We start from the raw sequence: 27,384 nt of genomic DNA on the forward strand, positions 1-27,384 counted from the left end.
CAACTCTTAACACATGGCTCAAAACACGCTCAGTGCAGCCAAACACTATGCACAACCCTCACTGAGATAACACACACTGTCACTCAGAACACACTGAGAGTAAAACCACTAGCATCAAACACCAATACAGAAAATACAAACTTTTCATCTTTACAGTTTGAACAATTTCAGTGACTTCATACAAAGTAATATTTTCTTCAAAGAAAAGAGTGACATTCTTTCACATTATTTATTACATTTTTTTAGAACATAACAATTCTTTAAGGTAAATGAAAATGAGCAGTTTGCTTCAATAGTCTGTAGTCATTTACAGAATTACAGTAATGAGAAAGAAAGGTAGAAACTAAAAGTACATACTGTAATTCAAACAAATAATTGAGGGGCTAATCCTGCCTCTCTCTAGCATCAGGCCACAGGTTTTCTTCAACATCACATCTAATGTTTTCTCTTGCCATGCACCTGGGGAAGAACCTTCTGGAGTGCCTTATCCATCCCTGGCAGTCCTTTGGACTCGTGTCCTCACATGGCTTCCAAAAGAGACATTTGGTCATGTGGGTGGTGACCAAACACTTTCCACCTCCAGGCAGAGAAAAACTCCTCTATTGGGTTGAGGAAGGGTGAACATGCAGGCAGGTACAAAACCATAAATCTGTGATGTGCTGCAAACCAATCTGTGACAGCTGCAGAGTGGTGAAAAGCAACATTGTCGCAAACTATGACAAAAACTTGGGGGTTTCTTACTGGCTCCCCCTGTTCTGCTGGCACTAGCTGAGCATAGAGCTGTTCTAGGAAAGCTATAAGCCTTTCTGTGTTGTATGGGCCAATGAGTGGTGTGTTGAGAAGCAAACCATCATTGGCCATTGCAGCACACATGGTGATATTTCCCCTCCTTTGGCCTGGAACCTCCACAGTGGCCCTTTGACCTATAACATTCCTTCCTCTGCGCCGTGTTTTGGCAAGATTAAATCTAGCTTCATCGATAAATACAAATGAATGTGGTCTTTCCAGTGCTTCCACCTCCATTACTCTCTGAAAAACAGTAAGTGCACAGTTTTACTGTAGAAATGCTCGTTTTTTTTTTTACTGTAAATATTTTGTATAGCTGTGTACGTAACCTCAGACGTCTTACCTGGACATATTGGTATCTTTGCTCTTGTAACTCTCACCTGTTTGCACGATGGAAAATTTGCATTACAGATGCCACTGTGGATCTTTGCACATTGGGTTGCACCCTCAACCCTGCCTCTCTCAATGAGAGACCATGGTTCACGACATGGTCTATGAGTGTAGCCCTTATTTCATCTGAAATAACAGCTCTTTGTCTTCCTCCACACATCCGCCCTCTCCCTGCCACCCTTCTCCCTCCACAAACCCATCTTACATTTACATTACATTTAAGTCATTTAGCAGACGCTCTTATCCAGAGCGACTTACAAATTGGTGCATTCACCTTATGACATCCAGTGGAACAGTCACTTTACAATAGTGCATCTAAATCTTAAAGGGGGGGGGGTGAGAAGGATTACTTATCCTATCCTAGGTATTCCTTAAAGAGGTGGGGTTTCAGGTGTCTCCGGAAGGTGGTGATTGACTCCGCTGTCCTGGCGTCGTGAGGGAGTTTGTTCCACCATTGGGGGGGCCAGAGCAGCGAACAGTTTTGACTGGGCTGAGCGGGAACTGTACTTCCTCAGTGGTAGGGAGGCGAGCAGGCCAGAGGTGGATGAACGCAGTGCCCTTGTTTGGGTGTAGGGCCTGATCAGAGCCTGGAGGTACTGAGGTGCCGTTCCCCTCACAGCTCCGTAGGCAAGCACCATGGTCTTGTAGCGGATGCGAGCTTCAACTGGAAGCCAGTGGAGAGAGCGGAGGAGCGGGGTGACGTGAGAGAACTTGGGAAGGTTGAACACCAGACGGGCTGCGGCGTTCTGGATGAGTTGTAGGGGTTTAATGGCACAGGCAGGGAGCCCAGCCAACAGCGAGTTGCAGTAATCCAGACGGGAGATGACAAGTGCCTGGATTAGGACCTGCGTCGCTTCCTGTGTGAGGCAGGGTCGTACTCTGCGGATGTTGTAGAGCATGAACCTACAGGAACGGGCCACCGTCTTGATGTTAGTTGAGAACGACAGGGTGTTGTCCAGGATCACGCCAAGGTTCTTAGCGCTCTGGGAGGAGGACACAATGGAGTTGTCAACCGTGATGGCGAGATCATGGAACGGGCAGTCCTTCCCCGGGAGGAAGAGCAGCTCCGTCTTGCCGAGGTTCAGCTTGAGGTGGTGATCCGTCATCCACACTGATATGTCTGCCAGACATGCAGAGATGCGATTCGCCACCTGGTCATCAGAAGGGGAAAGGAGAAGATTAATTGTGTGTCGTCTGCATAGCAATGATAGGAGAGACCATGTGAGGTTATGACAGAGCCAAGTGACTTGGTGTATAGCGAGAATAGGAGAGGGCCTAGAACAGAGCCCTGGGGGACACCAGTGGTGAGAGCGCGTGGTGAGGAGACAGATTCTCGCCACGCCACCTGGTAGGAGCGACCTGTCAGGTAGGACGAAATCCAAGCGTGGGCCGCGCCGGATATGCCCAACTCGGAGAGGGTGGAGAGGAGGATCTGATGGTTCACAGTATCGAAGGCAGCCGATAGGTCTAGAAGGATGAGAGCAGAGGAGAGAGAGTTAGCTTTAGTGGTGCGGAGCGCCTCCGTGATACAGAGAAGAGCAGTCTCAGTTGAATGACTAGTCTTGAAACCTGACTGATTTGGATCAAGAAGGTCATTCTGAGAGAGATAGCGGGAGAGCTGGCCAAGGACGGCACGTTCAAGAGTTTTGGAGAGAAAAGAAAGAAGGGATACTGGTCTGTAGTTGTTGACATCGGAGGGATCGAGTGTAGGTTTTTCAGAAGGGGTGCATCTTCCTTGTTCCATTTCCAAAATGAGTCTTTCTGAGCTCTACCTATATATACTGTAATGTGTGTGTGTTCACTAACAAGTCTAAAACAAGACACCTGCTTAGCCTTTCAGCTGAAATTGCAATCAGCAATGTTTGAAAGGCACAAGGCTGAAATCTATTCCGTTTTGAATGTGTGGTTCACAGTTTTGACAGCAGTGTGTTAGCATTTGAACAAAGTGCTGTAAATCCAGTGTTGTGCAGGTTGTGGTTAAAGTCATGGGATAAGTGTGTAGAGTTTTTAAAACTGTGTTCAAGCAATGAAAAACGAACTAGAGTTTGGTCCACATGAACTGCTGCTGTGCAGACTGTAGTTAGAGTTTTGCACATGTGACTCCAGTTGTGTCCACTGTCGTTTAGCAATCGAAAAAAACTGTAAATAACATTTTTTAAACTCTCAGGTGAAGTCCACAAAGATGTGCTACTGGACGAGGGAGATGGAGCATCAGTTCTCAGAGCTCCAGAGTCTTGAGGAGAAGAGAGACACAGCTCTGAAGGACTGCATGAGAAGACTCTTCTTCAACTTTGATAAGAACTACAGGGACACGCAGACTGGGGTGGAGTGCATGGCTGTGCTAGGTAAGCATGGTGAATTCAAATTACTTTCTTTATCCCATACAATTGTGGGGAGCTTGTGCAGTCAGCACTGTTACCCAATAAGCAATAGTTATTCAAAACCCATCATCATATCAATTGGGCCGACCAACCAGTGCTCCCGCGCATTGGCTAACCAGGCTATCTGCATTGTGTCCTGCCACCCACCAACCCCTCTTTTACGCTACTGCTACTCTCTATTCATCATATATGCATAGTCACTTTAACCATATCTACATGTACATACTACCTCGATCAGCCTAACTAACTGGTGTCTGTATGTATCCTCCCTACCTTTATAGCCTCACTACTGTGTAAAGCCCGTCTTTTTACAGTTGTATTATTTCTTTACCTACCTACTGTTCACCAAATACCTTTTATGCACTATTGGTTAGAGCCTGTAAATAAGCATTTCACTGTAAAGGTCTAAACACCTGTTGTATTCAGCACACGTGACAAATAAACTTTGATATGAATGAATGAATTCCACAAACTGACATTGCTCAAACTTCCCTATTGCACTCATAGTTGCATTGAGCTGAATTGTGTTAGATAAAGATTGCTGTAGCCAGGTGCTGGTTGCCTTGAATACAGTTCCTGCACCTGTTATGTCAACTGTTCTGCGCCATACCCTGCCATCTCACACACACACACACACACACACACACACACACACACACACACACACACACACACACACACACACACACACACACACACACACACACACACACACACACACACACACACACACACAGTTGAAGTCGGAAGTTTACTTACACTTAGGTTGGAGTCATTAAAACTTGTTTTTCAACCACTCCACAAATTTCTTGTTAACAAACTATAGTTTTGGCAAATCGGTTAGGACAACTACTTTGTGCATGACAAGTAATTTTTCCAACAATTGCTTACAGACAGATTCATTCATTGTATCACAATTCCAGTGGGTCAGAAGTTCAAACACTAAGTTGACTGTGCCTTTAAACAGCTTGGAAAATTACAGAAGCTTCTGTTAGGCTAATTGACATCATTTGAGTCAATTGGAGGTGTACCTGTGGATGTATTTCAAGGTCTACCTTCAAACTTGGTGCCTCTTTGCTTGACATCATGGGAAAATCAAGAGAAATCAGCAAAGACCTCAGAAAAAAAATTGTAGACCTCCACAAGTCTGGTTCATCATTGGCCTTCATGGTTGAGTTGCTGCAAAGAAACCACTACTAAAAGGACACCAATAAGAACAAGAGACCTGCTTGGGCCAAGAAACATGAGCAATGGAAACTAGACTGGTGGAAATCTGTCCTTTTAGTCTGATGAGTCCAAATGTAATGATTTTTGGTTCCAACCACTGTGAGACACAGAGTAGGTGAACTGATGATCTCCGGATGTGTGGTTCCCACCGTGAACCATGGAGTGATGGTGTAGGGGTGCCTTAACTTATTGAGTACATAATGTTGCTGCTACAGTCTCTTTTGACAGAAAATAACTTCTGGACATCAGAACAGCGATTACTCACCACAAACTGGAAGAAGCTTTTTTCTTTAATGAGTCCGACGTGAATGTTATACTACTTTCCCGGGAACAGGCCCATACAATTATAAGTGCAATAGAGAAAAAGGGGGCTGAGGTCGGGCTGCGTTCTTAGAATTCATAAGCGAGCGAGTAAACCCCCACTGCCATCTGTTCATTTGGCCAACATGCAACCATTGGAAAATAAAATCGATGACCTACGAGCAAGATTAAACTACCATCGGGACATTTGAACTGTAATATCTTATGTTTGTGTCGTGGCTGAACGGCGGGTTATACACTGTATCGGCAGGATAGAACAGCAGCCTCTGGTAAGACGAGGGGTGGCGGTCTTTATTTGTAAACAGCTGGTGCACGATATCTAAGGAAATCTAAAGGTTTTGCTCACCTGAGGTAGAGTACCTTAAGATAAACTCTAGGTAGATGGTGCTTTTCTGTATTTTTCGTAGCTGTCTACATACCACCACAGACCGATGCTGGCACTAAGACTGCACTCAATGGGCTGTATACCGCCATAAGCAAACAGTTAAACACTCATCCAGAGGCGGCGCTCCTAATGGCCGTGGACTTCAATGCAGGGATACTCATTAATTTTACCTCATTTCTACCAGCATGTTAAGTGTGCTACCAGAGGGAAAAAAAACTCTACTCCACACACAGAGATGCATACAAAGCTCTCCTTCGCCTTCCATTTGACAAATCTGACCAGAATTCTATCCTCCCGATTCCTGCTTACAAGCGAAAATTAAACTTGGTCAATAAACAAGTGGTCAGATGAAGAAGATGCTAAGCTACAGGACTATTTTGCTAGCACAGACTGGAATATGTTCCGGGATTCTTCAGATGGCATTGAGGAGTATACCACATCAGTCACTGGCTTTATCAATGACGTCGTCCCCACAGTGGCCGAACGTACATACCCCAACCAGAAGCCATGGATTACAGGAAACATCCGCATTGAGCTAAAGGATAGAGCTGCCGCTTTCAAGGAGCAGGACTCTAACCCGGCAGCTTAAAAAATCCAGCTATGCTCTCCAACGAACCATCAAACAGGCAAAGCGTCAATACAGGACTAAGATCAAATCGTGCTCCGATGCTCATTGGATGTGGCAGGGCTTGCAAACTACTACAGACAACGAAGGGAAGCACAGCCGAGAGCTGCCCAGTGACTCAAGCCTACAAGATGAGCTAAATTACTTCTATGCTCGCATCGAGGCAAGTAACACTGAAACATGCATGAGAGCACCAGCTGTTCCGGATGATCACGCTCTCCGCAGCCAACGTGAGTAAGACCTTTTAAAACAGGTCAACATTCACAAGGCCAGACAGATGGCCAAGGACTCCAGCCACCCTAGTCATAGACTGTTCTCTCTGCTAAGGCATGGCAAGCAGTACAGGAGCGCCAAGTCTAGGTCCAAGAGGCTTCCAACAGCTTCTACCCCCAAGCCATAAGACTCCTGAACATCTAATCAAATGGCTACCCAGACTATTTACATTGCTTTGATTTGGCTGGTGACACTGTCATTGATTTATTTAGAATTCTAGGGAAAAATAACCCAGCATGGCTTCCACAGAATTCTGCAGCACTATCCCATCTGGTTTGCGCTTTGTGGGACTATCATTTGTTTTTCAGCTGGACAATGACCCAACACACATCCAGGCTGTGTAAGGGCTATTTGACCAAGAAGGAGAATGATGGAATGCTGCATCAGATCACCTGGCCTCCACAATCACCCGACCTCAACCCAATTGAGAAGGTTTGGCCCGCAAATTGAAGGAAAAGCAGCCAAGTGCTCAGCATATGTGGGAACTCCTTCAAGACTGTTGGAAAAGCATTCCAGGTGAAGCTGGTTGAGAGAATGCCCAAAGCTGTCATCAAGGCAAAGGGTGGCTACTTCGAAGAATATAAAATAAATTTTGATCACTACATGATTCCATAATGTAGAAAATAGTACAAATGAAGAAACCCTGGAATGAGTAAGTGGCAACTTTTGAGTGCTACTGTAAGTTAGCAAACCAAAGCATTTAACACATTTGAGACAGTTAACTTAATAGTTAATACAACTGGCAAACAGTTGTGAAATGCATGATGTAACTAGGTCACCTGGCGCGTGCTGCACAACAGTGAGTGTCTCACAAGGCATCTCGTTTTGTGCTTGTAAACAAATGTGACTGGCGACTACCGGTAAGCTTCATAATGTGTCAGGTGAAATGAACGCAATCTGCTTCATATCCTAACATATTTCACAAGTTGACTGCAGGCATTTACTTAAAGTAGCTACAAATATTCCAAATAAATAGTTTCAATGGTATTGAGAAAAACATCCCGTATACTGCCCAAGCCTACCAGTTGTATTTTACTAGTTCAACCGTTGAGCCTGTGTTTTTGTACTGATTTCTAGTTACATTTACATTACATTTGTCCTTACATCCAATTCACTCTGTACTTGTTCTAGCCTCCTGCAGTGTGGTCAGGTGGTGATTCTGGCCCAGTTGGGTTGCTATGTTCCTGCTGAGAGCCTGTTCTTCACTCCGGTGGATAGAATCTTCAGGTCTTCCAAGTTCTGGCCTGGTTTAGATCTTATCTGTCGGAAAGATATCAGTTTGTCTCTGTGAATGGTTTGTCCTCTGACAAATACACTGTAAATTTCAGTGTTCCTCAAGGTTTCATTTTAGGACCACTATTGTTTTCACTATATATTTTACATTTTGGGGATGTTATTCAAAAACAATGTTAACTTTCACTGCTATGCGGATGACACACAGCTGTACAATTCAATGAAACATGGTGAAGCCCCAAAATTGCTCTTGCTAGAAGCCTGTGTTTCAGACATAATGAAGTGGATGGCTGCAAACTTTCTACTTTTAAACTCGGACAAAACAGACATGCTTGTTCTAGGTCCCAAGAAACAAAGAGATCTTCTGTTGAATCTGACAATTAATCTTAATGGCTGCACAGTCGTCTCAAATAAAACTGTGAAGGACCTCTGCGTTACTCTGGACCCTGATCTCTCTTTTGAAGAACATATCAAGACCATTTCAAAGACAGCTTTTTTCCATCTACGTAACATTGCAAAAATCAGAAACTTTCTGTCCAAAATGATGCAGAAAAATTAATCCATGCTTTTGTCACTTCTAGGTTAGACTACTGCAATGCTCTACTTTCCGACTACCCGAATAAAGCACTAAATAAACTTCAGTTGGTGTTAAATATGGCTGCTAGAATCCTGACTAGAACCAAAAAAAATGATCATATTACTCCAGTGCTAGCCTCTCTATACTGGCTTCCTGTCAAAGCAAAGGCTGATTTCAAGGTTTTACTGCTAACCTACAAAGCATTACATGGGCTTGCTCCTATCTCTCAGATTTGGTCCTGCCGTACATACCTACACGTATGCTACGGTCACACGACGCAGGCCTCCTAATTGTCCCTAGAATTTCTAAGCAAACAGCTGGAGGCAGGGCTTTCTCCTATAGAGCTCCATTTTTATGGAACGGTCTGCCTACCCATGTCAGAGACGCTAACTCGGTCTCAACCTTTAAGTCTTTACTGAAGACTTATCTCTTCAGTGGGTCATATGATTGAGTGTAGTCTGGCCCAGGAGTGGGGAGGTGAACGGAAAGGCTCTGGAGCAACGAACCGCCCTTGCCGTCTCTGCCTGGCCTGTTCCCCTCTTTCCACTGGGATTCTCTGCCTCTAACCCTATTACAGGGGCTGAGTCACTGGCTTACTGGGGCTCTCTCATGCCGTCCCTGGAAGGGGTGCGTCACCTGAGTGGGTTGATTCACTGATGTGGTCATCTTGTCTGAGTTGGTGCCCCCCCTTTGGTTGTGCCGTGGCGGAGATCTTTGTGGGCTATACTCATCCTTGTCTCAGGATGGTAAGTTGGTGGTTGAAGATATCCCTCTAGTGGTGTGGGGGATGTGCTTTGGCAAAGTGAGTGGGGTTATATCCTTCCCGTTTGGCCCTGTCCGGGGGTGTCCTGATCCATTCACCAAGACAAGGCATGGTTAATGGATAAGGTCATAGGCCTAATTTACTTGTTTCATATTACATAGCCTACTGTATGCAGGGCTGCAGGTAGCCTAGTGATTAGAGTGTTGGGCTAGTAACCTAAAGGTTGCTGGATCAAATCCCCGAGCTAACAAGGTAATAATCTGTTCTGCTCCTGGAAAAAAAGCAGTTAACCCACTGTTCCCCGGTAGGCTGTCATTGTAAATAAGAATTTGTTCTTAACTGACTTTCCTAGTTAAATAAAAAGATGACTACTACATTCCATCCAGTAAATGAATTATTCTGAATTTTCTCCCCAATCAAAATGAAGCCAGTTTATATTTTCACTAGACTATCCAAATAAAGACACCAAATAATCATTACTCCTAAATTTAACCTAGAAGCATCTCAATTTAATTTAGGATCCAACACCAGAATGCTGTGTTTGGCTACATTGTTTGATATCATTTCTGGAAATGAGTCACGTTTTTCAAAAATGCTCCAACTTCCTGGAGGGGGAAGTTGACTACATCAGCACCACCTTGTAAGAAAATACAAGGGAGAGCCCTGGTTGTACATTTAAACGTGTTTCTAGTTAGCTACTGAAGAGCAGACAATTATTACTAAGTATCCATAAGTCTATAGCCTTCCATTCCTGCAGAGGCAGTCTTCTGCCAACATTAGGCAAATGCAACATGCTTAGCCAATGGTTTGAGCAGTGTGGCGATCGCATGCGCGCCGTCACGATGAAGTGGTACTAAAACATTATTTACGTTTAGCAGGTCTGCGTTAGTTGTTCAACATAATGCTTGCAGAGCTGTCTCTTTTACTCCCGTTTCTGCTGTTATATGCTTAAAAAAAGTCCAACTAGAAATTTAGAAGCAAATGAAAACATGCCTATTCGGCACCTCCCAATGTAAATCACTGCCACAGGTCAAGTCTACGACTGCACAATTACATCGGAGGTGCCAAAAATGATTTTTTTCAGTTGCTTGTAAAAAAAATTATTGGAAGCACACACCTTTGGGTGGTGGACCATTCTTGATACACACAGGAAACTGTTGAGCATGAAACTCGGCAGCGTTGTGGTTGACACAATCCGTCGAGGCTTAAAAATCCTTTAACCCGTCTCCTCCACATCATCTACACTGATTGAAGTGGATTTAACAGGTGACATCAATAAACACAGCTTTAATCTGGATTCACCGGGTCAGTCTGTCCTTAATGTTTTGTACACTTGAAGAGCTGTTCTACCCATGAGCAAATATTAAGGTAGTCCCCCACACATGACTGCGGAGTAAATGCATTTTTCTACATGTTTTTGTTCCACGGGAAGCTGTGTTTGTATGCTGAAGACCCCAAAGCAGCTGGCATAGTTTGCCTTGCTCTCCAGAGGATCAGCAACCTGTGAAAATGCACCGTTTTGTTGGGGCCTGTTTAGGACACAACTTTACAAAACGTTCAGATACTGTGTTCTACACGATACATTCGTCAACGTATTCATTCTATATGCAACATTAAACCTTTCCCATCCCTGAATACACACCTTTCCTGCTCTTTTCCACAAGTCACTAATGTATTATCATCTAACAAAGTTCATTTAAAAAAATGACCAGTTCTCTATCTAGGAAAGTAAACCCTTTTAATTCACTAGCATCTACATAATGGTTATTGAATACTCCACAATATATTAAGTCTGGGTGTTATGGTACATGCATACAATTCAAGCTGTTTGAGAGCCCACAGTCACCAATACACATAGATGGGGTGGAGGGGAACGTAATAAACCATTTACCTCTGTGTGGATACTTAGTCTCATTCAGTAGAGCTCTAGTGTTACAAAAAAAAGCTCCAGCAATGTTTTAATCTCCTAGTCAGTCCCAGATCTGTTCATGTGGCGTTGACAACTCCTGTGGTCATTATGGGGAACGGCACAAACAGATCTGGGACCAGACTAGGAAAGCACTACAGTACACCTTGGACCCTGGAGCATAAATGAATACAGCTGTGATTTCACAAGACTGAGGGCTGGATTCAATCCATATTACAAAAGATCTGCGTTATAAAATGCCTTTAAATCAATGTTCCTGCTTTCGGAGACTGCATTCAGTGAAACTCGCATGTGTCGGCTCAATCGAAATTACCCTAAATTTAGGTCAGATTTCCCACAATACGAATTGAATCCAGCGCTTATACTTTGACAATTATACTGAGGTTACCTGCAGTATGGTCCAAATAGGAAATATGTAGAGAAGCATTCATGGCTCCTTGAACTCCATATTGCAGACAAAAAGAAAAGGTGTCCAGACTCGAAACAGCCACGATCAATTCTAAAAGTCTCACATTTGAAAGTCAACATTGCTGGGGAAAATGTTTTTTTTTTTTTTGTTCTCTTTCACAGAAAGAACGTAGATACTGTGACATGAGTACACTTACAGCAAGTCTATGGTTGAATAACCAAAAAAAACTATTATATTTAATAAAATAAGACATTCAAGTACAGTAACATTTTTGCATGAAAATACAAAGCTACAGGGGAAAAAAACATTTAAAATCAAAAACTTTGTTTTCACCCAAAAAATTAAAAGCGGAAGTGCTAGGTCATTAATATTTCATTTGTTGTATCCATACCAACGCCACAGGGGTTTGCTGCCCGGAGACATAGGCAGTGTGTGGCGAGGAACTGGTTCCTTTTATGGCTCTGAGCGTTGCTGTGCCGTCCTGCCATCATTCATGGCTCTGTACAATAACTGCAGTCTGACTTGACCACTTCACAAAGGCGGCGGGGGGCATGAAGATGGCTAGCGCCCATCCACCTCTCCCCAGCTCCGTTATAAAACTGCAATGCTTCCCATTCATTCTCCTTCAACCTGAGTCAATATCTCTGAGTCCGAAATGGCATCCTATTCCCTTCATAGGGCACTACATTCGACCAGGTCCTCTCCGCCAATACATTGCTGGGAAGGAAAACAAGGGGGGAGCGGTGCATCCACAGCAGAACATTTTTCAATATATAAATGTCTCCTTTCAGCTCGTCTTTATCCACCACAACATCCATTTTTACATATTTTCATGTGTGAAACAATTGAAATATTTATAACAGTTTGTTTTGTATTTTTCCTCCTTCCCATGCATTAGTGGACAAGTTAGCTGAACAAAGAGGAGTTTCTGTGTCGGTCCAAAATGGCACCCTATTCCCCACATAGTGGACCACTTTTGACCTGGCCAGCATAGGGTCCTAGTCAAAAGTAGTGCACTATATAGGGAATAGGTCCGGAGGTGGGAGGTCCAGCTCAGTTGTGTTGCAGCGTATTGGACTCTATAGGAGGGGCGGAGTCGTACAGTGTGTCCGTGTCATGCGTAGGCTCTCCGGCTAGCGTGCAGGGGTTTGACAAGGTTCCGGCTCCACAGTCACAGAAGAATCTACAGAGAAGGTATGGATTATAATATTGAAAATGACTGAAGTGGAAGACCGGGGGGAAATATCAACTGATCAAGTAGCCACTGAAATACTAGCACATCTCCAGTCAGCTCTTCAGATTTCTCACATTTCTTAAAGTCAATTACTGTACACAAACAGATTTGTATGTGAGCTATCATTTGGCACAGGAGGGAGAGGTTCTGCACACGATTGTGCAATATAAAACCAGATATAATTAAAAGTAACTTAGAGTGAAATATCACTGTCATTAAAAAGGCATTAAACAGAACAGTAACGTACCTATCATGCCTAATGAACTCAACGTCGTGCCCCTGGTGGCACTTCTTGATGCAGTTCACGCAGATGGCGTTGCGGTCTGTTGTGTTACAGGTGTGACACCTGACCACACGGAGGGACAGAACAAAGAAACAGGTGACGAGCCAAATGAGTTTCATCCATTAAAGTGGACAGATGGATCAATGAATCCAACATTGCTTAAAATAACTTCATCTTTTTAAGAAATACAGACTTAACATTTACAAAAGTAGCATTCTCGATAAATCAGAAAATCAAGAGTTGTATGTGGCTGTTTATCAAAGCTTGCCGACTAACTTCATAATCCTGCTTTCTGGAATACCCCAATGGATGACGCGCTCTATCTATATATCCAGATTATGTGTGGAGATCTCTCCCTCTATATATCCAGATATGTGTGGAGATCTCTCCCTCTATATATCCAGATATGTGTGGAGATCTCTCCCTCTATATATCCAGATTATGTGTGGAGATCTCTCCCTCTATATATCCAGATTATGTGTGGAGATCTCTCCCTCTATATATCCAGATTATGTGTGGAGATCTCTCCCTCTATATATCCAGATATGTGTGGAGATCTCTCCCTCTATATATCCAGATATGCGTGGAGATCTCTCCCTCTATATATCCAGATATGCGTGGAGATCTCTCCCTCTATATATCCAGATATGTGTGGAGATCTCTCCCTCTATATGTCCAGATATGCTGCCCTGGCCCCCCAATGGTGGAACAAACTCCCTCACGACGCCAGGACAGCGGAGTCAATCACCACCTTCCGGAGACACCTGAAACCCCACCTCTTTAAGGAATACCTAGGATAGGTTAAGTAATCCCTCTCACCCCACCCCCCCTAAGTTTTAGATGCACTATTGTTAAGTGACTGTCCCACTGGATGTCATAAGGTGAATGCACCAATTTGTAAGTCGCTCTGGATAAGAGCGTCTGCTAAATGACTTAAATGTAAATGTAAATGTATATGTGTGGAGATCTCTCCCTCTATATGTCCAGATATGTGTGGAGATCTCTCCCTCTATATGTCCAGATATGTGTGGAGATCTCTCCATCTATATATCCAGATATGTGTGGAGATCTCTCCCTCTATATATCCAGATATGTGTGGAGATCTCTCCCTCTATATATCCAGATATGTAGAGATCTCGCTCTATATATATATATATATATCCAGATGTGTAAAGATATCTCTAACACGCGCTCTCTATATATCCAGATATGTGTAGAGATATCTATACACACAGGGTAAGAAATTATTACCTGTAAAAATCGTGCATTGGATAGCTGGTGTAACTGGAAATCTTGTACAGGCACTGACCTCTGCTCACAGCTTTTTCAATGGCATCTTGATTGTTCATTATTTTGTTATCTGGGGGGGAATACAGGAGAACGGGGGGGGGGGGGTTGGATCAGACCAGGTACAGATAAGAAAAAGTAATTTAGAGGCAATTTCAGAGAATTCAAAACCACCATTTTGCCAAAGAGACTCACCATAAGTAGTTCCTATAATGTTAGATTCTAGTAACAATACGTTCTCTTTTACCTTTCATTGTAACGTTGACACCCGATGCGAGAAACAACCCTCCAAAGCGGTTGTTGAAGATCTGATTGCCCTCCAGGGTTGCCGTGGCATGATTGGTTATCTCAATACCTGGTGGACATAGAAACAGAGACAGGTCAGGATCAGCATGGGGGAAGTGGAGATTCAGGACCCCCTAAGCACCTGTGGAGATCGAGAATTTCATTAGTTTAATATAGTTATACTTCCACCTAAACAAACTATCAGACGACAAGGTGGAGACACACTATAGTGTTTTCAAAAAGTATTCAGACCCCTTGACCTTTTCCACGTTAGGTTAAAGACTTTTACAAAATAGTATATGTAAAAAAAAAAAAAAATCTACGCACAATACACCATAATGACAAAGCAAAAACAGGTTTCTAGAAAGACCCTTTACTTTGTTGAAGCACCTTTGGCAGCAAATACAGCCTTGAGTCTTCTTGGGTATGACGCTACAAGCTTGGCACACCTGTATCTGGGAAGTTTCTCCCATTCTCTGAAGATCCTCTCAAGCTCTGTCAGGTTGGATGGGAAGTGTTGCTGCACAGTTATTTTCAGGTCTCTCCGGAGATGTTCGATCGGGTTCAAGTCCGAGCCACTCCAGGACATTCAGAGACTTGACCTGAAGTCACTCCTGCGTTGTCTTGGCTGTGTGCTTGGGGTCGTGGTCCTGTTGGAAGGTGAACCTTCACCCCAGTATGAGGTCCTGAGCACTCTGGAGCAGGTTTTCATCAAGGACCTCTCTGTAAATGCCTCGAACCTGACTAGACCCTGCAGCTGAGAAACACCCCCACAGCATGATGCTGCGACTACCATGCTTCACAGTAGGGATGGTGCCATGTTTCTTCCAGATGTGATGCTTGGCATTCAGGCCAAAGAGTTCAATCTTGGTTTCATCAGAACAGCTAATCTTATTTCTGAAGGTGCCTTCTGGCAAACTCTCCCATCTCCACAGAGGAATTCTGGAGCTCTGTCAGAGTGACTATGGGGTTCTTGGTCACATTCCTGACCAAGGCCCTTCTCCCCCGATTGCTCAGTTTGGCCAGGCATCCAGCTCTATAAAGAGTCTTGGTGGTTTCAACCTTCTTTCCTTTTAAGAATGGAGGCCACTGTGTTCTTGGGGACATTCCATTTTTTGGTACCTACAGACAATTCCTTCGACCTCATGGCTTGGTTTTTGCTCTGACATGCACCTTATATAGACAGGTGTGTGTCTTTCTGTCCCTGAAGAAGGCAGTTAACCCACTGTTCCCCGGTAGGCCGTAATTGTAAATAAGAATTTGTTCTTCACTGACTTAAATAAAGGTCAAATAATAAATGTAGTTCCAGTGAAAGAAAATCTTAATGCTACAACATACATTCTACATACAAATTACATCCTAGACAATTCCGCTTGCAACTTTGTGTTAACAGTTTGGGGAAGGCCCTTTCCTGCATGACAATGCACCCGTGCACAAAGCAAGGTTCATACAGAAATGGATTGTCGAGATCGGTGTGGTAGAACTTGACTAGTCTGCACAGAGTCCTGACTTCAACCCCCTTTGGGATGAATTTGAACGCTGACTGAGCCAGGCCTAATCATCAGTGCCCAACCTCACTAATATGGAAGCAAGTCCCAGCAGCAATGTTCCACCATCGAGTGGAAAGCCTTCCCAGAAGAGTGGAGGCTGTTATTGCAGCAAAGGGGGGGAGCAACTCTATATTAATGCCTATGATTTTGGACTGAGATGTTCGACGAGCAGATGTCCATATACGTGTCCATTTGGGATTGGGTCCCACCTCTTCAATTAACACAATGAGTCCCAACCACTACAACGCTGGCGCAATTTGGAATTCTAACCCCATTTAAACATTGTGTTTGAGTTGTTTTGTGAGACAAGGGTGTATCCTGGGTCTTTTTACGTCTGTAGAGTCGATGGTTTGAGCTACAAGTTATCTATGAAAAGCTGGGACTCTCACGAAAACGCACGTGACATGTTTTGCTCTGTCGCTAACAAGCTACACAAGAACCGTTAAAAATGTAAGAGTTTCTTCTACATAGTGTCTATAATACTGTGATACGCTCACATAGTTGCAGTCACAAACTCCACACAGTTGTTACTGACTAGGTGGATATTCATTTCCCAGGGAGGAAACTATTTCTGTACTTACAGCATTCATACAAATTAATTTTGATCAGGATTTTGCTTGAGGACATTTATTTTCAGTCTATTAAACTCATGAATACAACTGTTTATGTGAATTTTTTAAATATTTTTATGTGAAATTGTTTTGTGTTCAGCCCCGCCTTGAAAATAAAATGGTAAAAAAAGGCTAAATATAAGGGCTGGACATGCAGAAAAATTTAAGTCAGATAAACAAAAAGCCAATTTTAGCTGGAGTCTCGGGACTGATAGGGTTAGCGTCTACCTATTAATCACATGGAGTCAAAGCTAAATACCGCCTGGTCATGCTTAATACGCACACAGTCAAATACATCTTTCCTTCATATGGTTCCTAATGAACACAACTCTGGACTGAAATCTGCTTTCTAGCATAGCGTCGCCCACCTGCAGCGAAGCCGTCAAATATCCTGTTCTTCCTCAGGATGGGGTGGCTGTTGGTGCTGATGAGGACCCCTGCCTGGGCGTTCCTGAAGATATCGTTCTCCTCCAGTAAACCCCGTCCTCCGTTGAATATACAGATCCCTCCGTCTCGCCCGTCGTGGATCTTATTCCTCCGGAGGGTGGGGTTGCTGTCGGTCTTTATCCACACCCCCGCCATGGCGTTGTCAAAGATCTCATTGTCCTCGATGAAGCCCAAACCTGAAACAGAGTCAGGATATCAGCCAAGAGGTCCCCCTTTCATGTATCATGGTTATAGAGTTCATGAGGAAGCATCTGAGTGACACAGGAATGTGATGGAGCCACTCCACTCAGAACCTGTGAATCCAGGGTGTCTTAACTGTTCTGCATCATGAATTTCATGTGGAAAAGGTACACTTTCTGAAGAAAATATGTGCTTGCTTCACCCCTCTGCCGACAAAATCAAGCTGAGAGGAGACAGAGGATGGATAGAGACTAACAGTTGGTTTCTCACCTGAGTTGTAAACCAGAATGCCTCCATTTTGACCTCCCCAGATCTTGTTCCGTCTGATTTTGGGATTGCTTCCAGTTCTGTTACAGTGGGAAACATTAACCAACAAATCAATCAATGCATATAATTAAAATCAATAGTATGACAAAAAGTGCATAGCAATGTGATAAATCATCTGTTAAATGCCTTTATTAAAACAGAAACATGCACTACATTATTTACACAGGTTGTCAGTGGGTCCCACCGCGTGGTTGTCAGTGGGTCCCACCGCGTGGTTGTCAGTGGGTCCCACCGCGTGGTTGTCAGTGGGTCCCACCGCGTGGTTGTCAGTGGGTCCCACCGCGTGGTTGTCAGTGGGTCCCACCGCGTGGTTGTCAGTGGGTCCCACCGCGTGGTTGTCAGTGGGTCCCACCGCGTGGTTGTCAGTGGGTCCCACCGCGTGGTTGTCAGTGGGTCCCACCGCGTGGTTGTCAGTGGGTCCCACCGCGTGGTTGTCTATTGACTTTGAGTTCCAGCCCTTTCACTGACCTGATTTGAACTCCAGAGTACATGTGGTTGTAGATATCATTGTCCTCCAACACTCCATGGCCGTTGTCGTAGAAGTAGACACCAACCTGTATGACCCACAAGACAAGAGGGGAGGTGGGAGTGTTTAGTTTGCATTCATCCATCCGTGGGAGATGAGTGGCCCATGGAGCCAACTGAACTGACTGAACCCCCCCCCCCCCCCCCACACTCCAGACACACAAAGGTTAATGCATACACACACATTGTGATATTGTTGTATGGTGGTATTGAACATGTTGTGGATACGTGGTGGTGTAGGGATGTTATATGATGTACTGTTATCTTTAGCTCATTCAGTACAAACATAGTTCACTGTTTTATATGTAATGTGGACGCTTTGGTGTGTTTGGGCCCCAGGAAGAGGGATCCCTAATAAATGCAACTCTCCCTCTATGTCCATACCTGTTTCCCACTGTGTATCCTGTTCCTCCTGAGGACAGGTGTGCTTCCTGTGGTCACCCAGACTCCTGCCAGCGTGTTGCTGTAGACCTCATTCTCCTCAATCACTCCCTGTCCCTTTTCATGCTACAGAGGAGACACACATGAATTACATTAATAACATCCTTGTCCTCTGTCAGTCTGTTGCCTACTGTATGAAGGTTTATTTAACACTAATATGGCAGGCTAATAGTGGTTAAATATGCTAAAGGGTTGCAGATAAACCACAGCTATGAGCTTCATAAGTACTGAACATGTGATTATGTGCTTTCTTTAAATACACATTTAAAAAGGTTCTAGAAAGCTCTACTTACCACATAGATGCCCCCGTGCTGTCCGTCGTGGATCTTGTTGTGTCGTACGATTGGGCAGCTGTTCGTCCTAATCTGGATCCCTGCCAAGGCGTTACCGTAGATATCATTCCCCTCAATGAGGCCTCGGCCGTCACCGAATATGTAAACGCCACCCTGGTTACCGTTGAAGATGGCATTGCCCCTGTGATTGACACACCGTGGAAAAATGGCACCATTGACTATCCATTTACACATCAGCATCAATACAATGTAATATAGATTGTCCATTATGCAAAGGAAGAGACGAGACAGCGAAAGAGAGAGCGAGCACGAAAGAGGATTTTTTTTTGAAAAGTGAGAGAGAAAGAGAATGTATTTGACCCCACTGACCTTATTGTAGGATCGCTATTGGAGGTGACCCACACTCCAGCAAAGTTGTTTGCATAGATCTTGTTCTCGATGAACTGTCCTCGGCCCTTCTCGTGCACGTAGATCCCTCCCGTCTGTCCGTGGTGGATCTCACAGCGCACCACCGTGGGGTTGGCGTACGCCTTCACCTCGAAGCCAGCTATGCGGTTCCTGTGGATGTTGCAGCTCTCAAAGTAGCCCTGCAGGAGGAGACCGTCGCGTCAGTAATAAATCAGAATACCATGGCTATTTCTCAATTAATCGTTGCTCGATTCATCCGATCATCACTCCTCCTTTTCAGAAGCATTGGATAAGAACTTCATAGGAAAGAAACCTTAAACTTTCTCCAAAATAAGGTTGAGAAGAGCAAGGTGTTAAAAAAAAAACTTTAATTTCCTATTTAGAAAATGACCTCAATCCGATGTCTTGTGTAACCAAAATTAGGAATAGATTTCCATGTTTTTAGAAGCTGTGGATTAAGGTTTATGTAACTAAAACCAGTGGTGGGTCTTCAAAACCTACAGTCGGATGAAACCGGGAGGCAACACTTCTCTTTAAGAACAAGAACGGCTACAGACTGAGTAATTACAGCACGTTTTTCGCCAGCTACGGTAGAAACCAAGGTTCTTCCTCAATTCTTTCCTCATTACCTTGCATACGCTCCTCAAAACGCATTGAAGAATGTCAGATGAGAGGGACCGTAGACATTCTCCTACAATACGATAGAGAAGGAAGCGAGAGGATGCAAGGGATGGAGGAAGAATGAGAAAGAGCCTCTAGTCACAACTGTAGTCCAGATCAAAATGGAGCATCATCTCTCAGGGGCAGCCAGACCAGACCAATATGGAGCGTCATCTCTCAGGGGCAGCCAGGCCAGACCAATATGGAGCGTCATCTCTCAGGGGCAGCCAGGCCAGACCAATATGGAGCGGCATCTCTCAGGGGCAGCCAGGCCAGACCAATATGGAGCGGCATCTCTCAGGGGCAGCCAGGCCAGACCAATATGGAGCGGCATCTCTCAGGGGCAGCCAGGCCAGACCAATATGGAGCGTCATCTCTCAGGGGCAGCCAGGCCAGACCAATATGGAGCGTCATCTCTCAGGAGTAGCCAGGCCAGACCAATATGGAGCGGCATCTCTCAGGGGCAGCCAGGCCAGACCAATATGGAGCGTCATCTCTCAGGAGTAGCCAGGCCAGACCAATATGGAGCGTCATCTCTCAGGGGCAGCCAGGCCAGACCAATATGGAGCGTCATCTCTCAGGAGTAGCCAGGCCAGACCAATATGGAGCGTCATCTCTCAGGGGCAGCCAGGCCAGACCAATATGGAGCGTCATCTCTCAGGGGTAGCCAGACCAGACCAATATTGAGCATAGGGTAGCACATTTTGGGGAATATTCAGTGGTGGAAACCTTCCGTGGGAATTGAAGGGAATATATGGAAATGAATGGAAATATATGCAAATTAATATTAATACCATTTAAATGTTTTTTTTGCATTGGATATATTTACCATATATGGAAACAGAAACATGAACCTTTTTATCTTATCATAAGTAGACATAATTGCAAATGACTAAATCCTTGCAATAGAAATAAAAAAAACTATTTAGTTACAAATTGAACTTTAATTAAATGAGTTGGCTCTTCACATGGGATGATTTCACTGAACGATCTCCAATGATCCATCGCATCTCCCAAAGACATTTTCAACATACATCTGTAAAATGATAGTCTAGAAAGCTATGGTTGTCTTCCTCTCAGGCGTCCATGTCTTCTCTCTGGACTTCCTCAATGTCCACTTCTTGAACATCAGACTGAGGCCTCATCTTTACTGTAACTTTCCAAGCTTGTTGAGGGTGTTTCGTTGTCAGGCTCAAAAAGCCTAAAATATGCCCGGATATCCACCAATTTTTCAACCCTTGTATTGGTCAGCATGTTGCGTGCTTTGGTGTGTGTTCCCAAACAAGGACCAGTTGCGCTCTGAGGCGGCTGTTGTTGGTGGGATTTGGAGGATGGAGGCAACAGGGGGAAAAAGTCCCTTCCACCAGGTGGCTGATGAGATATGTTGGCACAACTGCCATATTGCATGTCCATCCCAAAGCCCTTACTTGGAAGTGTACTTCGCCTGACTGCCAAGAACCTTGCCCTCATCCAGGCCAAGGTGGCAAGACACGGTAGTGATGACACCATAGGCCTTGTTGATCTCTGCACCAGACAATATGCTCTTGCCAGCATACTTGGGGTTCAACATGTACGCTGTGGCGTGTATGGGCTTCAGGCAGAAGTATTCACGCATTTTGATGTATTTCAGAACTGCAGTTTCCTCTGCTTGGAGCAACAGTAAAGTGGGCTGGGCAGTACAGATTTCTTCTCTTACATCTGCAAGCAGAGTCTGAACATCAGACAGGATGGCATCGTCTCCCTCAATCTGTGCAATGGTTACTGCTATAGGTTTCAGGCTGCTTAATCTCTCCCAAAATACATCATCCAGGAGGATCCTCTTGATGGGGCTGTCCATATCGGCAGACTGTGATATGGCCATTTCTTGGAGAGACTCGATGCCATCCAGGAGACATGGATGGCATCGATGATGATGACAACACCACCCCAACGGGTGTTTCTGGGCAGCTTCAATGTGGTGCTCTTATTCTTCTCACTTTGCTTGGTGAGGTAGATTGCTGCTATAACTTGATGACCCTTCACCTACCTAACCATTTCCTTGGCTCTCTTGTAGAATGTATCCATTGTTTTCAGTGCCATGGTGTCCTTGAGGAACAGATTCAACGCATGAGCAGCATAGCCAATGGGTGTGATGTGAGGGTAGGAATCCTCCACTTTAGACCAAGCAGACTTCATGTTTGCAGCATTGTCTGTCACCAGTGAAAATACCTAAGCGCTGAGGGAACTTTATGCACTTGACCAGATGATTCTGCATCTTTGTTGCATTCTTCACATATGATTTGGCACAGCATTTGCAAATGTACACAGCTTTTCCTTCTACATTAGCTGCAGTGAAATGTCTCCACACATCAGATAGTGCCCATGGCATTTTCCTGTAAAGATCAGAAACAATAGTTAAAAAATACAATTCCATGTACAGATAAATAGTTAAGCAGTTAGGTTAACCAACTCCTTTGTAAGACAAATATTTTAAAATTAAACATGTATGGAAACAGGTGAATTAACACACCTCAGTTAGCAGGCTCAAGCAAGCTAAAACCCACATGGTAGCAAAAACTAACGAGCAGAAACTGGTAACAAGTTAGAAATGATTTAAAAACACTTTTCTGTAGGCTACTATTTGCTAATTAACAAAAAAAATAATGTAGGTCATAAAATATATTCACCCCACCCAGTAGTGTAATCAAAACTTACAAGACAGCATGTAGTCCTTGGCTCAGTGTAGTAGTGTAGGCTCAATAGCATCTCAGTGTGCAAGATCTTGAGAATCAGCTATACATGTGATGGAAAATGCACTGTGCATGCAGAGGGTTACAATTTCATTGAATTGGGGATAGTTTAACCTCTTCAACCTATGGGGGCGCTATGTCATTATTGGATAAAAAAACGTGCCCGTTTTAAGCGCAATATTTTGTCACGAAAAGATGCTCGACTCTGCATATAATTGCCAGCTTTGGAAAGAAAACACTGACGTTTTCTGCAAACTGCAAAGATATTATCTGTGAGTGTCCCAGAACAGATTTTACAGGCGAAACCAAGATGAAACTTCAAACAGGAAATGAGCAGGATTTTTGACGCTCTGTTTTACTCTGGTCTCCTTATATGGCTGTGAATATGCTGTGAACGAGCTTATTGCGCTCTGCCATTCGTCCAAGATGTCTGCAGCATTGTGATGTATTTGTAGGCATATCATTGGAAGATTGGCCATAAGAGACTACATTTGCCATAAGAGACTACATTTGCCAGGGGGCCGTCCGGTGTCCTTTGTCTAATTTGGTGCGTAATTCCCAGTGGCAATTATTTTACCATGTGATACAGAAGGAGACTCATACTTCCAGGAACGATACATCATTGAAGAGATATGTGAAAAACACCTTGAGGATTGGTTCTAAACAACGTTTGCCATGTTTCAGTCGATATTATGGAGTTAATTTGGAAAAAAGTTTGGCGTTTGGATAAATGAAAGATCGTATTTTTTGGTAGCCAAACGTGACGCACCAAACGGACCGATTTCTCCAGCTCAAAAAATCTTTCAGGAAAAACTGAACATTTGCTATCTAACCGAGAGTCTCCTCATTGAAAACATCCAAAGTTCTTCAAAGGTAAATGATTTATTGAATGTTTTTGCTGGTTTTTGTGAAAATGTTGTCTGCTAATGCTAACGCTAAATGCTAATGCTAAATGCTAACGCTAAATGCTAGTTTGCTAATGGTAGAGAAGCATATTTTTGAAAATCTGAGATGACAGTGTTGTTAACAAAAGGCTAAGCATGAGAGCTAGCATATTGATTTAATTTCATTTGCATTTCATTTGATTTTCATGAATAGTTAACGTTGCGTTATGGTAATGGGCTTGAGGCTGTAGTCATGATACCGGAGCCGGGTTGGCTCGACGCAAGAAGTTAACCAAAATATGCCACAAGACCCAGAATTACCTTGTGTATCCCATGAAAAAAAGGTTCACTGCTATAAGCAAAATTCCCCAAATTCCCGACCCGTTGCAACCTTAATGGAGCATCATCTCAGTGGTAGCCAGACCAGAACAATGGTGTCATCTCACCATGCCGTGGTCGAAGGTGAAGACGCCCACGTCTCTGCCGTGGTGGATGTGGTTCCGTCTGATGATAGGGTTGCCATGGTTTTTCACCCAGATCCCTGCCAGAGCGTTGTTGGAGATCTCATTGTCCTCATAGATTCCCTGGGAACGAAGAATGAGTTGCAGAGTTTCACAGCACAGTCTTGGAAATGGGATGATTTGAGTAATCAAGTGCCAGATGGAAAAGTGGTGTGTGTTACCTACCTGTGCATGATCAGTGATGTAAAGCCCCACGTTCTCACAGTCGCTGATGTTGCAGTGTTTGATGGTGGGACAAGCGCCCTGGCCGCTCACACAGACCGCTGAGCCCACTGAAACCAACAGGTGTAGAGCCAGCCAGGTGAGCATGGTAGAGCCCGGTGTATCCACTACACTTCTCAGACAGATACCCACCTACTGTCTCAATTCCATGTGTGGAAGACACTGTCAAAATATTGCCCTATGAGCTATGATCATTATAATACATTTAGGTGTCATGAAAATTAGATTGCACTTGGTAGGTCTGAGATGCTAAAACTATGCTTAGTGAAAAGCCGGTAGGGCTGAGATGCTAAAACTATGCTTAGTGAAAAGCAGGTAGGTCTGAGATGCTAAAACTTTGCTTAGTGAAAAGCAGGTAGGTCTGAGATGCTAAAACTATGCTTAGTGAAAAGCAGGTAGGTCTGAGATGCTAAAACTTTGCTTAGTGAAAAGCAGGTAGGTCTGAGATGCTAAAACTATGCTTAGTGAAAAGCAGGTAGGTCTGAGATGCTAAAACTTTGCTTAGTGAAAAGCCGGTAGGGCTGAGATGCTAAAACTATGCTTAGTGAAAAGCAGGTAGGTCTGAGATGCTAAAACTTTGCTTAGTGAAAGGCCGGTAGGGCTGAGATACTAAAACTATGCTTAGTGAAAGACAGGTAGGGCTGAGATGCTAAAACTGTGCTTAGTGAAAGGCCGGTAGGGCTGAGATGCTAAAGCTATGCTTAGTGAAAGGCCGGTAGGGCTGAGATGCTAAAACTATGCTTAGTGAAAGGCCGGTAGGGCTGAGATGCTAAAGCTATGCTTAGTGAAAGGCAGGTAGGGCTGAGATGCTAAAGCTATGCTTAGTGAAAGGCAGGTAGGTCTGAGATGCTAAAACTATGCTTAGTGAAAGGCCGGTAGGTCTGTGGAGAGATGGAGACATTGTGTTGTAAGGTACCTGTGCAAGTGCTGCGTATGATACAGTGGTCAATGATGGGACTGCAGTTGACTGTAATCTCCAGACAGTGGTGGGCATTGTGGTGCTGGGCAGACTTATCATCAGGATTAAACTAAGAGAGGCAGACAAACATAAGGGAGTTAGTTTATTATATAGGACTAAGAAAGGAGTCATTCATAACATATGACTAACATCCACAACTGATATCATGTCAACAGTTCCCTTGGTATGATGAGGACCACTGTACAGAGTCAATATGACATTATGATGAGGACCACAGTACAGAGTCAATATGACAATGAGGCCCACTATACAGAGTCAATATGACAACATGATGAGGACCCCTGTACAGAGCCAATATGACATTATGATGAGGACCACAGTACAGAGTCAATATGACATGATGAGGACCACAGTACAGAGTCAATATGACAACATGATGAGGACTGAGGACCACAGTACAGAGTTAATATGACAATATGATGAGGACCACAGTACAGAGTTAATATGACAATATGATGAGGACCACAGTACAGAGTTAATATGACAATATGATGAGGACCACAGTACAGAGTTAATATGACAATATGATGAGGACCACAGTACAGAGTTAATATGACAATATGATGAGGACCACAGTACAGAGTTAATATGACAATATGATGAGGACCACAGTACAGAGTTAATATGACAATATGATGAGGACCACAGTACAGAGTTAATATGACAATATGATGAGGACCACAGTACAGAGTTAATATGACAATATGATGAGGACCACAGTACAGAGTTAATATGACAATATGATGAGGACCACAGTACAGAGTTAATATGACAATATGATGAGGACCACAGTACAGAGTTAATATGACAATATGATGAGTGCTAAATACGGCTGCTAGAATCCTGACTAGAACCAAAAAATTTGATCATATTACTCCAGTGCTAGCCTCACTACACTGGCTTCCTGTCAAAGCAAGGGCTGATTTCAAGGTTTTACTGCTAACCTACAAAGCATTACATGGGCTTGCTCCTACCTACCTCTCTGATTTGGTCCTGCCGTACATACCTACACGTACGCTACGGTCACAAGACGCAGGCCTCGAAATTGTCCCTAAAATTTCTAAGCAAACAGCTGGAGGCAGGGCTTTCTCCTATAGAGCTCCATTTTTATGGAACGGTCTGCCTACCCATGTCAGAGACGCAAACTCGGTCTCAACCTTTAAGTCTTTACTGAAGACTCATCTCTTCAGTGGGTCATATGATTGAGTGTAGTCTGGCCCAGGAGTGGGAAGGTGAACGGAAAGGCTCTGGAGCAACGAACCGCCCTTGCTGTCTCTGCCTGGCCGGTTCCCCTTTTTCCACTGGGATTCTCTGCCTCTAACCCTGTTACGGGGGCTGAGTCACTGGCTTGCTGGGGCTCTCTCGTGCCGTCCCTGGGGGATGCGTCAGCTGGGTGGGTTGATTCACTGTTGTGGTCGGCCTGTCTGGGTTTCCTCCCCCCTTGGGTTGTACCGTGTCGGAGATCTTTGTGGGCTATACTCGGCCTTGTCTCAGGATGGTAAGTTGGTGGTTGAAGATTTCCCTCTAGTGGTGTGGGGGCTGTGCTTTGGCAAAGTGGGTGGGGTTATATCCTTCCTGTTTGGCCCTGTCCGGGGTGTCCTCGGATGGGGCCACAGTGTCTCCTGACCCCTCCTGTCTCAGCCTCCAGTATTTATGCTGCAGTAGTTTATGTGTCGGGGGGCTAGGGTCAGTTTGTTTATCTGGAGTACTTCTCCTGTCCTATTCGGTGTCCTGTGTAAATCTAAGTGTGCGTTCTCTAATTCTCTCCTTCTCTCTTTCTTTCTCTCTCTCGGAGGACCTGAGCCCTAGGACCATGCCCCAGGACTACCTGACATGATGACTCCTTGCTGTCCCCAGTCCACCTGGCCATGCTGCTGCTCCAGTTTCAACTGGCCTGGGCCCTAGGACCATGTCCCAGGACTACCTGACATGAGGACTCCTTGCTGTCCCCAGTCCACCTGGCCATGCTCCTGCTCCAGTTTCAACTGTTCTGCCTTACTATTATTCAACCATGCTGGTCATTTATGAACATTTGAACATCCTGGCCACGTTCTGTTATAATCTCCACCCGGCACAGCCAGAAGAGGACTGGCCACCCCACATATGCTCTCTCTAATTCTCTCTTTCTTTCTCTCTCTTGGAGGACCTGAGCCCTAGGACCGTGCCCCAGGACTACCTGACATGATGGCTCCTTGCTGTCCCCAGTCCACCTGACTGTGCT

The 27,384-nt window shown here is 44.3% G+C and overlaps 1 protein-coding gene across 3 annotated transcripts in view; it reads right to left on the bottom strand.

The window, feature by feature from the left end:
- Positions 1-10,682: 10,682 nt before the first annotated feature.
- Positions 10,683-27,384, bottom strand: part of LOC124038641 (F-box only protein 11) — a 45,546-nt gene continuing 28,844 nt past the window's right edge. For 2 of the 3 annotated variants that reach the window (XM_046354725.1, XM_046354724.1), the window contains exons 9-21: positions 25,101-25,212; positions 24,128-24,234; positions 23,888-24,025; positions 19,130-19,347; positions 18,761-18,941; positions 18,411-18,533; positions 17,970-18,055; positions 17,445-17,521; positions 16,916-17,170; positions 14,349-14,456; positions 14,066-14,174; positions 12,779-12,877; positions 10,683-12,480 (exon numbers count right to left, since the gene is read on the bottom strand). In XM_046354725.1, coding sequence (XP_046210681.1) covers positions 12,351-12,480; positions 12,779-12,877; positions 14,066-14,174; positions 14,349-14,456; positions 16,916-17,170; positions 17,445-17,521; positions 17,970-18,055; positions 18,411-18,533; positions 18,761-18,941; positions 19,130-19,347; positions 23,888-24,025; positions 24,128-24,234; positions 25,101-25,212 — 1,743 coding nt within the window. In that variant the 3' untranslated portion in view covers positions 10,683-12,350. The remainder of the gene's footprint in view (positions 12,481-12,778; positions 12,878-14,065; positions 14,175-14,348; positions 14,457-16,915; positions 17,171-17,444; positions 17,522-17,969; positions 18,056-18,410; positions 18,534-18,760; positions 18,942-19,129; positions 19,348-23,887; positions 24,026-24,127; positions 24,235-25,100; positions 25,213-27,384) is intronic. The other variant, XR_006839393.1, reaches the window with a different exon arrangement.

The sequence above is a fragment of the Oncorhynchus gorbuscha genome, linkage group LG06 (assembly GCF_021184085.1).
Source record: "Oncorhynchus gorbuscha isolate QuinsamMale2020 ecotype Even-year linkage group LG06, OgorEven_v1.0, whole genome shotgun sequence".
Lineage (NCBI taxonomy): Eukaryota > Metazoa > Chordata > Actinopteri > Salmoniformes > Salmonidae > Oncorhynchus > Oncorhynchus gorbuscha.